The following is a 16,075-nucleotide window of genomic DNA, read 5'->3' on the forward strand; positions in this document are numbered from 1 at the left end:
ATATTTTAATAAAAATCTGAGAGATTTATGTCCCTCCGATGAAAGAAGATTCACCAAAGGTGTTCACATTTCAAAAAGTTGAAATCGCAAAAAAACATCGCCAATCCATATGAATTGCGTGGTTTCCTCCAAGTGCCCTAAAGAGACACGATCGGCGACCGCTCTATTTAATACTGTTTAAATTTAGACTTATATTCACATTCAAGAGACATTTGCATGCACATCATATTTTATATGCGAAGCTCTCTGGGGTGAGCTCATTATCATACGAACCAATCAGAGCCGTTCAATGGCTCTGGAACCAATCAGGTTTAGTCAGTGGGTTGTTTGAATTTGAATTTAAACAAGTACATGCAAGTTTTTTTTTTTCATATATGATGTTGAAATCCTTGTGGGAATTTCAGAAATATACATTAGAAAATAAAGGCGTCAAGTATACTTTAAGTAAGGGTAACATAATTATGTTTTCTGTAAATACACTAAAAAGTAATTCTGTAAATAGCATATTCCTTACAAGTGTAACTAAAAATATATTTATTAACATAGTATTTCTACTATATTTTTTAGAAATATACTAATAGTGTGCTTGTGTTTAGCATATTCCTTAAAAGTGTAACTAAGCATATATTTATTACCAAAGTATTTCTAGTATACTTTTTATAAATACATTAAAAGTATGCTTCTGTTTAGCATATTTCTTAGAAGTATAACTATGCATATATTTAATACAAAAGTATTTCTAGTATACTTTTTAGAAATATATTAAAATGCAATTCAGTATATTTTTATTGCACTTCAAATAAGCATGTTGGGAATACAAATGTATTATAAACATACTACTTGAATTTCAAGTATATTTTTAATACATTTAATACTACGTCTTTTTCACCTGGGTAAATATGCGAATGCAAAAACACTTTGTAAATAGTAACTTTTGACGCTGTCCAGAGCGCAGTCACAAATATAAAAACATTTATAAGAAGTTGCCACATGTGTTTCGTGAACATTATTGTGTCATTGACCTATTTTCTTATGGGTCTGTTTTTCCTGTCTGTGTCTCGTAAAGATTGGGTCTATGTTTATGTGTGCCGCTATAAGGAGGATGGTTGGAATTCTGCAGCTATTTTAAAAGCCTCTCTTAGTTTAGACTGCTTCTCTCTCCATCCATCACAACATCTCTGTCTCTTCCTGGCAGCATCTCATGAAAGGTTATGGATCAGACCTTTTGTTCCAGCATACTATCTTGACTATTTCAACCGCATTGCCAAAGAAGTTATTCTCGTTCTGACAGGATATGACACAGCACAACCTAAAAACCGCCTTAGGCAGTCATGACTACAATTTATCCCAGTGTTAGAGTCTTTTAAAAAATATAATAGCACATATGTGGCAGGTCTTCATTATTCTGACAGTCAAATCCAGCCATTGATCTTCAGCGCAAACATCTTAGTATCCAGAGCTCATTGCAAGAGATAGACATTCTAATCTATCACAAAGAAGATCAGGAGGTTTTAAACTGAAACCCCTCGACCTCTATGCATCTCTAATGCAGCTTTCAAGGCTACTAAAAGGCACTTTAAGGTTGTCTAATGATCACATGTCTAAGGCAACAACTTCTGCCTATACTGTGGTCCATGCCTCAACCCCCTTTCTAAAGAGCTAATCGAGAACCCTTGAAAGAGAGATTTTTATGACGTTCATGATGAATTGAATTGCAGGTTTGATCTTTGACCTTGAGCTTGATTGTCTTAGACATGAGATGGAAACCTTGAAAAAAGGTATCTGCTTTGTGTGGCACAGCCTCTCATCAAGGTCTCGTAAATGAGGGCTTTGAAAGGAGCAAATATCCCGGGTCTCATAAAGAGAGCCTGCAGTCTGTGTGTGTGTGTGTGTGTGTGTGTGTGTGTGTGTATGTCTAGGTGTCCTTTGTTGCTCAAGGTCATAGTGAGTTGAGAGTATTGGGTGGTCTCAAAGTTCATATTCAGAGATGGATGAAAATGAGGCACTTGCAATTTTACTAGCGAACAAATAAAACATCTTGAGGTCAAGTTATTTCCATATTAATCAGAGATATGTACTGTAGTATGGGCCACACACGTTCGGTCACAAACACTCACGCATGGGTCTTTCTCATAAAGATGACTTCTGGTTTTACATGACATTACACAATTGTTGAAATGTTGAAAAGTGTAATTTGAAACTTGTAGAAAAGGACACTCGTTAATTGCAGATGTTTCAAGTAAGTACAAGTATGGAAACCCAGTTTCTGCCTCAAAGGGAGAGTTCACTCAAAAAATGAAAACTCTGTCATCATTTACTTACCCTCATGCTGTTTTGTACATTTGTTTCGATCATCTTTGAAACACAACTGAAGATAGTTTAAATGAAACTTGAGAGATGTGTTCTTCCGTCCATTCTACCAAAACTTTGACGCTTCAAAATGTTCAGCTACCCCTGAGTAAAAAATAAAGTAATTGTGAAGTTTAAAATAAAGAAATAAAATTGCAATGGTAAGAAAAAGTCACAAATTATTATTATTATTTTTTTCTCTGAGGGGAAAATAAGCTTCCAAACTCAAGACACTCCCTCAGGAAAGAAAAATCTCTTCATTTTGCCAACCTTTTTATCCTAGACAACAACAAGATTAAATGGAGAGCAAATGGAAATCAGACTCTCTTTTAATCGCACATGTCTAGTGTCATAAGAGATCTCAATTTCAAGTCTACAAATAACAGTCAGTGTGAACTTAAACATTTCTCATTAATTTCTACCAAACTTGTTTTCTTTCAGAATTGTTGACGTGTGTTCAGAATTGAGACGACGACTGATATCTAAACTGTAAAAATTATTTTTTGAAGTTGTAAATAAAACAATGATTATGGGAGTATGTTTTATTAGAGAGTACTATTTCAGTATTTCTACTTCAAAATTTCACATTTAATTCAGTGTGTTACTGGCACATTATTACATTGTGATTATTTGTGAAATTTATGATCAATTACTAACTGAAAATACTTTCAAAGGAAATCACATTTTAGTGTACGTGAAACTCCCAACTTCATTACATCTCCTGGGCTTTGAAAGAGAAGTTATATTTTCTTTTGTACTGTCATGTAAGTTCAAGTACAGCTTATTGAAGACTCAACTGAGATCCATCCATAACAGTTTTGAGTAAAGTGTAGTGTGTCCTTTCTCATATTGGTGTGAAATCCTCATCTGATTGCAGTGGAAGTGAGTGACTCTCACCCACTTCTCTTGTGTGTCACACACACAGGGCTCCTGAAAAACCCCTGCTCAGTAGCGCCGCCGTGTTTGCGGAGCTGGCCGGGCGACGCTGGCAGTTCGCCCAATGGCTACTCCGGCTTCACGGGTACATACCCGCTACAACAGCGCAGGATATCCACAGGTATAAAACACACATTCACATGCACAAACACATCAGAGCACCTGCGCTTGCCACATAGACACATTTGATCGTCATTTTAATTCAGAGGTAAGCCATCTGGTTTCTGTTAGCGCAGTTGCATTGAACTGATTTTGCCCTACAGTGCTGGATCATCCACGCGTAACGTCAGCGATTCAACGCTGTAGGGCAAAATCAGTCTTCATTCCAAGTGTAGGATGTCTAGTCCTGTCATTCCCAAACTGAATTCAAGATACAGTTTCACTCATGAGAAATAGTTTCTGGTTCAAACATGTTACAACAAAGCACATATAGAGAGCGTCTCCCCTGGCCCCTGCGTTAATGGACACGTTTCACTGGTCTTATTCCTGCACATGATGTATTCACATGCTGTAGGTCTCTTTGTTTTCAGTTGGTTTTCCCCAGGTTTGTTGATTTTTCAAAGCCAGTTGTCACTTTCAGAGATAATATATGAAGTTAATTGGCAACACTTTACAATATAGTCCCATTAGTTAACGTTAACATTACCTAGCAATAAGTATTACATTTGTTACACTATTTATTTTATTCGTTGTTAGCATTAGTTAATAAAAATATAACTTTTCATTGTCAGTTCATGTCAGCTCAGGTCCATTAAATAATAGTAACAGATGCAACTTTTTGTTCATATGTTGTTAATATAGTAGTAAATGTTAAAAGCAGTGTTCGAACTATACCGTGGACTTTGGGGGAGCCCACTTGTTTTTTGTTTTTTTTATAAGGGGGGGTTCGTAAAAAAGGACTTACAATGACTTACGAAGATACATAACAGCTACAAGTGCATGCACTACTTGCTTTATGCAAGCACTATATAGGATAAGTCACTATACAGGATTTACCCTATTATACTTTATCGACACGAATTGATAGGTGAAACAACAAACAGCCACCCACAAATAGTCTATAAACAAAGCATCAGGCTGTCTTTGAGTTCACATGAACAATGGTTAAAGGTACTCGTCTTCAGGCTACAGAAGAATACCATAATTCCTCCGTTCAGTTAGGCCTAAGACATCGAGAATCACGCAGACCTATAACAACACAGCCACAACACATAATTGCGAATAACATGCCTTACCTTAACACAGAATCAACCACAGAATTCAGTGTTTATATTTTTTCTACGAATCTTTGAGTTAACATGTAATAAACATGAGTGGAATTTGCACCGAAGCACCCCCACACCTTGATGCTCATGACTTAATGTATAGTTATCTTTATTCAAGTGAATTAGGTTTAAATCGCCATCATGCATGAATGAATATTTGTGCAATTTTACACATAATAATCCACGATGATCACATTACACAAAACTGAAATTGCACGTCAAAATAACACAGTCAATATTTTTTGAGACCCCCCAAAATTTCACAAATCCCGTTTTCAGGGGAGCCCATGTCTTATTAAGGGGAGCCGAGCTCCCCCTAGCTCCCCCGTAGTTCGCACCCTGGTTAAAAGTCCTGCAGTCACTAATTTTATCCCTTAAAACAAATTTTTGATAACCAAAATAATCTATTTAAATGATTTCAGTAAAAATAATTTATTCATGCTTTAAAATTGCTTGAGTATAACTCTACACCCTTACCTCATTTATTATATGTAGACCTATGAATATGCAAATTAGTCCCCGCCTCCACTCAAGTCACACCAGCTTGGACTACTTGTTTCACTTTCACTTGGTTAACTGAAGTAGCAAATGCTACACAATGGCGAAGTAGAAGAGTAAAAGCGAATTATACAGGGTCATCTACAAGTCAATGTATCAGAATAGAAATGCATTTTATGCATCACTCTCTACAACGTCAGACACGTAACAGTAATTGATATCATTATGACTCTATTATTAAACAGCTAATAATGTGTTGCTAGTGTTATGTTACACAAACCATATTCCCGTTCACCATTTCAGACAGCTACCTTCTAAAAATCAACATCCTTAGGTGGAAACGCTTTGCTAATGATATGAAAAGCCCCACGTCACAAGTTGACAGGATTGGTTACATGTTTGTGACTGCATTTTTGAGACACAGCATGTTTAAAGGAGAAAAGTCTCAGCAATGGTGTTGACTGATGAGTTTGCACATTTATGTCTTTAAGCACAATTAAAAACACCGGATAGACAACATTAAAAAACCTAAATTTTTACCACAGTGGGTCTTTAAAATTAACATTAACTAAGATTAATAAGCTATTTTTCATTGTTCATGTGACCCATTGTAGTTCACTAATGTTAACAAATGGAACCTTATTGTAAAGTGTTACCAGTTAATATGTAGCATACTAAAGCTAGTTGATAGCTCAATGGCATGTTTAGGCGAGATTGTGTATCTCAGGCATTTAACATGAGGACTTGTGTAAATATTGTGGTTCAAAATGCATGAAATGTGTGGGTTGCATCAAAACGACCATCTCAGAAGTTCACAGCAGCTGTCATCTCCACAGCTGGCATGAATCTAAACAGGTTCCTGTAGCTCCTAGCGAGTGGCTGTATTTGAAGTGTGAGAGAATGCTATAATATGGCTCTTTCTCTCTGGTTTGTGCCCGCCATAATTACAGCCTTTTGTTGCAAGTTCAGAGAGAGCGAGCAGGACAAAGAACGGGATGCTTGGAAAAGTGGGCGAAGCTCCAGAAGCAAACATAGCTCAGCTACTCTCCAGAACCTGTGGTGATGGCCCTAATTCGGAGGCTTCATATTACTGGAAGGTACAGGGAGATCTGGGAATGAAGGCTGTTATGTATTTCAGCTCCAAACGGTTCACTTAAAACACACTGACTGAGCAAGAAAACGCTAGTGAAGAGGCTACACAAAGCCAGCCTTGTGCTGTAGCTGCTCTTTGAGGAAAACAGACAGAGTATGAGAGGGAGAAAGACAAGAGAGTGGAGGGATGGAAAAGATTATCCACTGGAATGTCTGGGCTGACCTCAAATGGAGCGGACGGGCCCGTCAGCCAATAAGATTGTGCAGCTTAGTACTTCAGCTAATTTCTTCCTGATGATCGAGGCAGTTGTCTCCATAAAGCAGACGGAGGTGCCGCAGCGGGCTGAGCTAACATCACATGTGTAATGTGTTGGATGATTCAAGTGACAGATGCTTGTGAGGGAAAACTAAATATTTTTGCTGGCATTTGAGATTTACTGAAGAAAAAAGAAAAAAAACTTGTCGAAGATGAACTGAGCGGTACTCTTTGACATGAAATTGGAAATGAAAGTAGTTCAACACAGCGTTGATAGTTTATAATCAGGTGTTTCTTCAGCTATGGGCACTTTTGTGCTTGTGAACTTTTAGGAAATTAAGTCTCTTGAAACACTTTTCACACATTGTTTGTTTTCCCCCCGCGATTTGTCAACTCATAATAATGGACATAGATCACAGGAGAATTCATTTTTGCTTTTTTTCCTCAAAGTCATGGTCATTTCCACTACACTGTTATTTGCAACATTATATCATGTCTCAAATTATGTATATGTTTAATAACATTCTGTGATGTAGACGACATTTTTATAAAAAAAAATTGAAATAGCTGGTTTCTTTGTCTTGCTAAGTGTAATTTCATAGCTAGCATTTTATGTAGGCTATGCTAAATACACACAAATAATATTTTCAAAATTTTTGAATAATTTGACAAAAATTACAGCTTTATTGGAAATAATATGCAACATAAATCATATGCCTTGATCACGTCTCATATTTTATCTCAATCACATCATTGACACTGTTGTCACTTTTGTAAACATGTACACCAACTTTTGAGGAAAGTTTGATTATATTTTTATTTTTAAAAAACTGTCTAAATATGTATGTATAGTTACAGTTTTAGTTATAGTTATAGTTTGAATTTTTAGTTTTAGTTATTTTAGTACTTCAGCGTAACTAAATGAAAATGAAAAAAATATTGGCTTTTTTATTTCAAATAATAAAAATTGTATTTTATGGTTTTAGTTTTAGTTTTAGTTATAGATAATAACCCTGCCTGAGGCACAGTCATAATTTGTATTGAAGTGATATGTATTTGTATTGAAATGATAAATGATATGTTTATCTCACTCTCATTTTAGATTGTCATAGTATAAAATAAGTAATAATGTATTCAATATAATGCTTGAAAGTGATTGAAAAACAAGAACAAAAAAAATCATATATAAAACAAATTTGAAAAGTAGTAAAATTAAATTATAGTATGGAAAAAAATGAACACAACATTTTTTATTTTGTTTGTTTAAAAAAAAAAATCATAAAAGTGCCCCTAGTTAGAAGAAATAAATGAACCTACTCAAAAGCAGTAGTTTCCATTTAGTGCAAATCTCAATATCCAATCTAGTTCCGTAATTCTGACTGTGGATGTGGCACACGCATGGCATTCAGAGGAGCGGCTAATGGCACAGAAGCTATCAGTCCTGGAGCTGTATCAGCTTTAATCAGCTCCTGAGGTCACAATGAACTATTATCTCATTCCTGACATCCCACTGTTAAACGGCATCTATCAATTTTTTTTTTACTTCAGTCAAAAGGAAGAGATAGAGAAAATTAACATTATCGGCAATACAAATCACTCATCTGTATAAAAAAAAAATAACTTTGTATACTTGCTCTTTTTGCTTTGAGAATCTGGGAATAGTTACTCTTGATCTTTTAAAAAGAGCAATATGACAAAAGCGTTTTTCAGAAGACTCTTTAGCAGTGTTGGGCAAGTTACTCTGAAAATGTAATCAAATTACTGATTACTCCTTTTAAAAGTAATCACGTTACTGTTCTGATTACTTTATTTCAAAAGTAATTAGTAATTAGTTACATTACTAGTTGCGTTACTTTTTTCTCCATGAAATGTATGAAATCCCAGCACACACGCTCCCGATAAATATTTGTTATTAAAGCATCAACATTCACAGAACACTGATATTTTTAACTAAAGCAAGTGACTGCTGCGTGCATGGTTTGGCATTGCAGAATGCCAGCAAAGAGCGCTGCATTTATAATCTCTAAAAGACATCTCAGTTCATCGCAATCTCACAAATCTCTGTTATAACACAATAAATATATGCATAATGAATCTTTCATAATGTCTACAATTCGTGTGTTATAATGAGAGGATTCATGAGGACGCAAATTTCAGCACTGCATTGCTCAACGCTGCAAACACGTGTTATAGCCTAAATAGAAACTCTGCATAAGCTTGCACCTGTTAATCGTTTATATTTTATATTAGTTCATGTTGCTTTTGTGCAACAGATGAATAACAATTTATTTGTTTTAGATATTTTATGTTTAGATATTTCTGCGGAAGTCCCGTGAATCATTTTATTGTCCCGCATCCCACACACACACGAGTGTCTACCCGCCCGCACCAGCACCCGCCCATCTTGTCCCGTGCCGCACTCTGTTGCGTCGGGTCTCGCGGGAGCAGGTCTCTAATCCACTGGCACTTGACTCCACAGTGCATGTGCTTCATCCTTTTTACAATCTCTAGATTATAAAACACTGCATTCTATTTTGAAAATTATAACGCGTTAAATTACTCTGTTACTAAAAAAGTAATCAAATTACAGTAACGCGTTACTAAGTAATGCGGTACTGCCCAACACTGCTCTTTAGTGACTGAGGTTTATATTGGCCTTTTCGGAGGACATTGATGGTCTGTGAGAATGAAATGAAATGCACATGTCTCCCCCCTATAACAGCTTGTTGGGCTCAGATTGGCAGACACATAAGCTCCAGTTCTCAGGGCACCAGGCCAGACATCCAGTCCCACAGGTGATTGTGCAATAGTGTGTGTGTGTGTGTGTGTCTCTGTGTGTTTGAAACCTAAAAGTGGGGTAGCCTGCAATCTGACTGCAGGGATACACTGAGAGAGAATGACAGGATATCTACTGTCACGATTTAAAGCAGAAAGAGAATAAAAAGGTCTGTAGAGATGATGGTTTATTGTCAGGCATGGAGGGAGAAGCTTATAATCTACAGCACACTTCAAATCAGCAGACATGAATCTTTTATTTGTTGCTGATGGAAGTCATTCCTTATACTCAAACTTTAGGCTTTTTATATATATATATTCTTCAGTTGTTCTTCTGTTTATTAGTGATAGGCTTGATGTAATGTAAACATCACTATTATTATTGCAAATACTTTGAGTTAATTCAATTTCAATCTTTTAGAGTTAAAATGTAATTGTAAATATAGTTTAAAATGTAATTTAAATAATGTTGCATACATGAGTGCTATCATATCATTGATATCATATTTTAGATTTAATTTGTATTTTTATATTTTGTGTTTTAATTTTAGTAATTTTGTTGTGTCATTGTTTCCATCATTGTTTTTGGTAATGTCTATATACTTTTTATTAAGTTTTAGTTTTTAGTTTCTTAAGTTTTACACTTAATGAAAAGAAAACTGACTTTTCTGAGTGTAGTTACTTTAGTACTTAAGCTAAATGAAAATGAGAAATGTTGTTTTGGCATCTATCTGAAATAAAATAAGTTTTAGGTTTGTTTTATACATATTTTATTTGATTTTAATTTAATTTAATTCATTTATTTATTTAAATGCATTATTCATTATATTTAATCTAGTAATCTTTAAATACATTACAGTATCTAATTTAATCTAGTAATTTCATTTAACAAAGCAAAATTTAAATATTCCCAAATATTCATTCTGGTAAACGTACCTCACTATAAAAATCACTGGTTTAGTCTTATAAAAATTTAATATATTTAAAATCAGCCATTTATGAATCAATCATTAAACTGCCAACTTGGCAGCTGAGACAGAGGAGCAGGGCTGGACAGTGAAAGTATACCCGGTGGAAGTGGGCTGCAGGGGCTTTGCGGCTAGTTCCACTAAGGCTGCTGATGGAGTTCGGCGTCAGAGGACAGGTCCAGCGGAGGATAGTCAGGGAACTTGCCACTGTTGCTGAAAGAAGCAGACTGACTGTGGCTGAAGCGGATGAACACGGTGTGGGCTGCCAAATGACAAAGTCATGACAAAGTGACACACACCCGGGTCTGATCAGCCTGCGGTGAGCCTGCCTCGGCTGAGGGTGTCTTGTGATAAAGGGCCGAAACACCCAATGAGGCTGGGGTACACAACTGATGATGTGCTGCATTGGTGGAAACACCATACAAAGGTCATTGGCAACATCACCTCAACAAAAGGCATCTTTCACCCAGGCTAAAGTTCACACAGAAACTGGGATCCGATGGACATCAGATAAGGTGTCTCACTGGCAACATCCATGAAAGACAAGTACACATCATGTACAGCATAACGTATCATCAAAACGTCAAGGAACCCCACCCAATGACTGCAGTGAAGAATTGTACCGTCTTCATCTATCCATCTTACCATACTAGTCCTTTTTCTTATTGTTCCCCAGTCACGCATAAAGCACTTGTAAATTCACGAACGATTATTGGGTATAGAGGCAAGAACCATGGACATGGGATTAGGCCATGCTCCTGGATTCTTGCTGAACCAAAATCAGAGCGTAACAATTGCTGCGTCACGCTGTGTTCTGTTCACAGCGAAGGAGAAAATGGTCTATGGTGCGGCTAAATGGTGCTGAATATTGGGATTATAACACCTAGTCCTATTATGCAAACTGAAAAATCTAGTAATTTCATTTAACAAAGCAAAATGTAAATACTCCCAAATATCCATTCTGGTACACGTAGCCCACTTTAAAAATGACTGGTTTAGTCTTATAAAAATTTCAGTCAGTCATACCAGACCATATTTAAAATCAGCCATTCATGAATCATTTCAAAGCATGTCAGGTCTGAGTTCTATTCAGACACGTTGCCACTGTATGTTCACTGTATGTTCCCTGGACTCCTGCAAGCAGTTCTCTCTGTACCAGCAGTTCATATCTGTCCATCTCTGTGCAAACACGTGTAGCCGAGTGTGTCAGATAGCACTGGCTCAATCTCACAGGTGGCTTATTGAGAGCAAGCTTTCTCCCTGTGCTACAGAGACGCTTATCTGATTGTCTCATTCACTCTAGTCTTGTAGTGGAAACTGATAACATTTGAGTTTCAGGGACCAGCTTCCCATGCCCTGAAATCACACAGACATTGGAGCTATATGCCTGTAGCCTTTCCATTAGCATGGTTAGCATGAAGCGCATGCGTCTGCAAATAATATAAAGAAAATGTTTTGTTTAACATGCCAACAACACAAGGAGAGCAGGTGCTTGGCCTGATATCTGACACAGTCAGCAAGAGCTTTAAACAGGTGCATCACCTTGGGCTCTGCTGCTTATATTAGCTCAACTGAAACAATCAACTTCATAAATGTGTGGCAGCTTCCTGGATCAACATCCTTGGTGGTGCCAGGACAGTGTTCCTTTCAACCAATCAAATTTTAGGGTCAGACTTGGACGTGGACAGAGTATTTGAACTTGTCCCACACAGTTTGTGCTATGGACCGGTTTGTGCTTAAGCAGCTGGACTTACTGCATGATTTTTCACCCGTTAAACAATAAAAATTCCATATCAAAACTCATTAGCAGCTGCCTAGCAACCACACAGAATATGCAAGCATTACAAGCACCACTCACATTTACTTCAGAAATAAATAAATTGTTTCAAATTCAGTTTGATTTAGTAAGATTTACTGGCATAAAAAACTAATTTATTTTGAAAAACTATGAACAAAAAAAATGTGTTACTGTTTGTTTGACCACAATCTTGTTCAAGGACCAGCAAAAAGACATGTTCATAAGTCTCTAATGCAGAGTCCATGTTAAGTCTCAAGTCAGATTTAAAAAAAAATCATAAATAAAAAAATGTATAATTGAATATGTCAAACATGTATTAAAATGTGCCATTTGTTGGCATTTCCTTGATAATTCAAAGGGATCACCCAAAAATGAAAATTATGTCATAATTTACTCACCCTCATGTTGTTCCAACCCTGTATGACTTTATTTCTTTTGCTAAAGATACTTTAAAGAACACTAGGATCCAAAGAGTTTTGGTGGCCATTTACTTTCATTGTATGGACAAAAAACACAGAGATATTTATCAAAATATCTTATTTTATGTTTGACAGAAGAAAGAAACTCATACAGGTTTGGAATGACATGAAGGTGAGTAAATGATGACAGAATTTAAATTTTTGGGTGAACAATTCCTTTAAGTCAAGTCAAGTAACCTTTATTTATAAAGCTCTTTATACAATAGAGATTGCGTCAATTAAGTCATTACAGATTGAAAAGAAAAGTAATTGTAAAGAAAGTATGTGACGTAGGGGTATCAAAATGTTTGATACCATAGACATGTCATAATTCTTTCCACCAGTGTCAATATAACAAAAAAACTTATACTAGCCTAAATTATTAAAAAAAGCTCAAGCTCACTGAAGACAAGTAAACAGTCAGTGATTAAATAAGCAAGAAACAAGAAACTAATTACAAGCAATAGGACAAAAAAAAACTACAGTAGAACAAATAGATAAGATATTCTATACATTGTATAAAGTAATCAAATGTATAAAAATACTGCATATTCTTCACTGTGTAAATTAAATATATATTTCTTCTTGTCAAAGTTACAAAAGTGATTTAGTCAAGAGTGAGAGATTTTCTCTCTTTTGTTGTTTGATTAACATGAATGACAGACAGCTGGAATATTAGACTGCTGTCACTTTAAGAGCTGCCCGGATCCACTATAATGTTCCACATGTGTTTTTTTTTCTCAACTGTTTTCTTTCTCAGCTGCTTTCAAGACCTAAATTACTGTGTTTACGAGGATACTGGCAAAGATGTGCATTTTGACACATACAAGTGTGTGTATTTAACCGTTCAAGGACTATAAAGCGGCAAAAATAACGCAATACTCAATACTCCCATGCTGTATGAGCACTGTGTTCATGTGTGCGCGTCTCTCTTACAGTGTGCGCGTATAGCGAAATGAGTTCTACGACAAACGATAAGTTTTCGTGACCACGTAGCACAGCAATGCCACGTGAGCGTGTGACCACGATAGTCCCAAATCTCTACCGGCTGACAAATTTCTACCGGTATATCACCTACCCCTAATAAGGCATTTTACTTAAATCAGTAGATATTTTAATCTTTACTATCATGTACTTTTTTTTTAAAATAACAAAAAGATGAATGGCACGGGATAACTTTTAAGAAGTTTTTTTTTCTTTCTATAAAGACTATTATTTTCTAATCCGAAAATATTTTTCCTGGTAAAACTTTTTATGTCTACAGGTTTTTGTGGACATCAAAAAAGTCCAAGGGAAGTCAATTGACTTAATTTTTGGAATTTGATTTGAACATAAATCAAGTGAGAGTCCCAGACTCAAGTCATCATCTCTGCCAACAAAACTATCAGCATGGGAACTTGGCATCTTTTTAGATGTTGATTGCTATTAGTCGTTATATGAAATTTCTCAATGATACTAAATCAGATGAAAGCAGTAAGATTTATATCAAGCATCCAGTTGAACTTGTTCAGGAAACATTCTTAGGCTGACCACTTTGTCATATACACGATGTACAGCCTCTGTCTGTCAGTTCTAGATAAAAGCTTGTTTAAAATTAATTATCTCTGGAACTGAGATTGAAACATTATGGCAGTCGTTTCAAAAGAAAACCCAGAGGGGGAATGAGAATCATGAATATTTCAGATATCTCAGTGGCTGCCTGTGGTTTATACCACCAGACAAAAATGCAAATGCTGATGCATAGAGATCATCTGATCATTTTTCATTTTCTTCTCTGAACAGGGTGAGTAGTGTTGTAAATTGCGGGTCCTGTTTATCTGTTTTTCATTTCAGAGCAAGTCATCACATTTTTGTAATTTGTCATGAAATAATTTGCCCGAAGAATGAATTCAAAAGATTTTGTGTCTTAGCTGGAATTAAACCTGTAAAGGAAATCCCGGATGTTCAGTTTCAAAATATTTAGCCTGCCTTTGTTCAAGGTTATCATTAAAAGTGACAGCCGGAGATGAATCATATAGATTAGTTATTATGCTTTTTGCTATTCACCAAACTGCTTATTTTGAATTTCTAACCACCATGAACAACTGCATATTTTCTTTAGTGCTGAATATCTGGGGATTTTGAAATGGCCGGATGAATCTTTAGTCCAGACTGCTACAGTATGTCACCAAATTAGCAGTGTAATTAATTCTCAGTGGGTTGGACAGTCTGGTGATTTGTCTGCAGCGTATGTATAAATGTGTGCACATTAATATATGAAAGCATATATGAGTGTGTATATGTTGACTAAATGTCCTTGCTGGACCTCATCTCCACACGCACTGTGTGGTACAAGTCTGTGTTTGAGTAGATCTGTGAAGAAAGACGAAACAGAGAGGAGAAATAAGGTGCTCAGGAAGCATCAGACTAAACACATTAGCAAGGGTTTGATTTAAACACTCTGTGCTGGTTGAATTTAGGAAGCCACGAAACCACTCTCTTCCTCTATATTCAAATGACTGCAGCACTGCCAAGCACAGAGTGAATTGAAAACAGACTCATCTGGGTTGTTTATGCTTTTAGCTCAAGTACTTTGTTTTGTACCTGTTTAAAGAGATTAGTCCGTAATCACCTTTGGAGTTACCGAGTGTTGACCTCCTCAACAACACTGAGTCAATAATTACTCATCACCATGCTTTTTTTATATTAATTGGTCTCATAAGTAGAAACATGGATTTAAACAAACACATAACCCTTAGTATTACACTGGCAGCTGCCGAGAATATGAAAAACAGGTAAATAAATGCCATATAGGCTTACATTGAAGAAGGGACCAAGATGTCATAGAGATATAGGCTTTTTTGACTTGGGCCAGCAGAGATTTAGCAACCATCTAGCAATGCTCCAGATCAACCATCCATAACACCATTGCAACTGCACAGTAACACATTAAATAACACTTAAAATTAAATGAAATAGGCAAAGGTTGTTACAATGCACATAAATAATTAAATGGTAATTCAAAGTGTTTTACATAAAACTGATTCAAATAATAATAAAAATAAAATAATAGTAAAATAGTAAATTAAATAATAATAATATGAAGAAAAATAATAAATAATAAACGGTTCATAAGAAATAAAAATAACAACGAAGTCAGTAAATATACAACTAAATGGGGTTTTTAGTCTGGATTTGTAAATTAAATTAAATTAAAAGATTAAACTGCCAATAAAGATTCATACAGTTTTCTGTGCTTGAATAAAATGCAGTAGCGTTGTGAGTTCTGATCTTGTCATTTGTGTGTCCATGCAGTTCTGCAGTGTGTTGTGTTGTGATGAAGTCAACCCTCTGCTCTGCCTTCACATTATCCCTCATCCTCTTGACTAATCAGGCCTGTGCTCCGCATCTCGCTGCCTCATTAGTGAACTGTAACGAATTTTTGCTCAAATACATTTTGCTTAGGCTGGCGGTATATATCCTTATCCCCTAGTTTGTTTATCTCCCACCCTTGATTTACTTTTCAGTGAGGTAGGTGTATGTGGCGATTGAGTAAACACTTTGTGTGGCAGTATTTATACAGCGGTCCAGTTAAGATTGTTGTGTTTACGTGATAAGACCAGATCATCTTAATTGACACAGAGAGTCTACTGGTTGTCTATGTTAAAATAAAACAGAGCCAAAACTCAGTGTTGAGATAG

The 16,075-nt window shown here is 35.9% G+C and overlaps 1 protein-coding gene across 1 annotated transcript in view; it reads left to right on the forward strand.

Moving 5' to 3' along the window:
* LOC107587702 (retinoic acid receptor RXR-alpha-B-like) overlaps positions 1–16,075 on the forward strand; it is a 62,481-nt gene that overhangs the window by 19,673 nt on the left and 26,733 nt on the right. The window contains exon 2 of the mRNA XM_016275586.1: positions 3,275–3,406. Within this exon, the coding sequence (XP_016131072.1) occupies positions 3,275–3,406 (132 nt within the window). The remainder of the gene's footprint in view (positions 1–3,274; positions 3,407–16,075) is intronic.

Source organism: Sinocyclocheilus grahami, unplaced genomic scaffold, assembly GCF_001515645.1.
Source record: "Sinocyclocheilus grahami isolate Dianchi unplaced genomic scaffold, SAMN03320097.WGS_v1.1 scaffold95.1, whole genome shotgun sequence".
Lineage (NCBI taxonomy): Eukaryota > Metazoa > Chordata > Actinopteri > Cypriniformes > Cyprinidae > Sinocyclocheilus > Sinocyclocheilus grahami.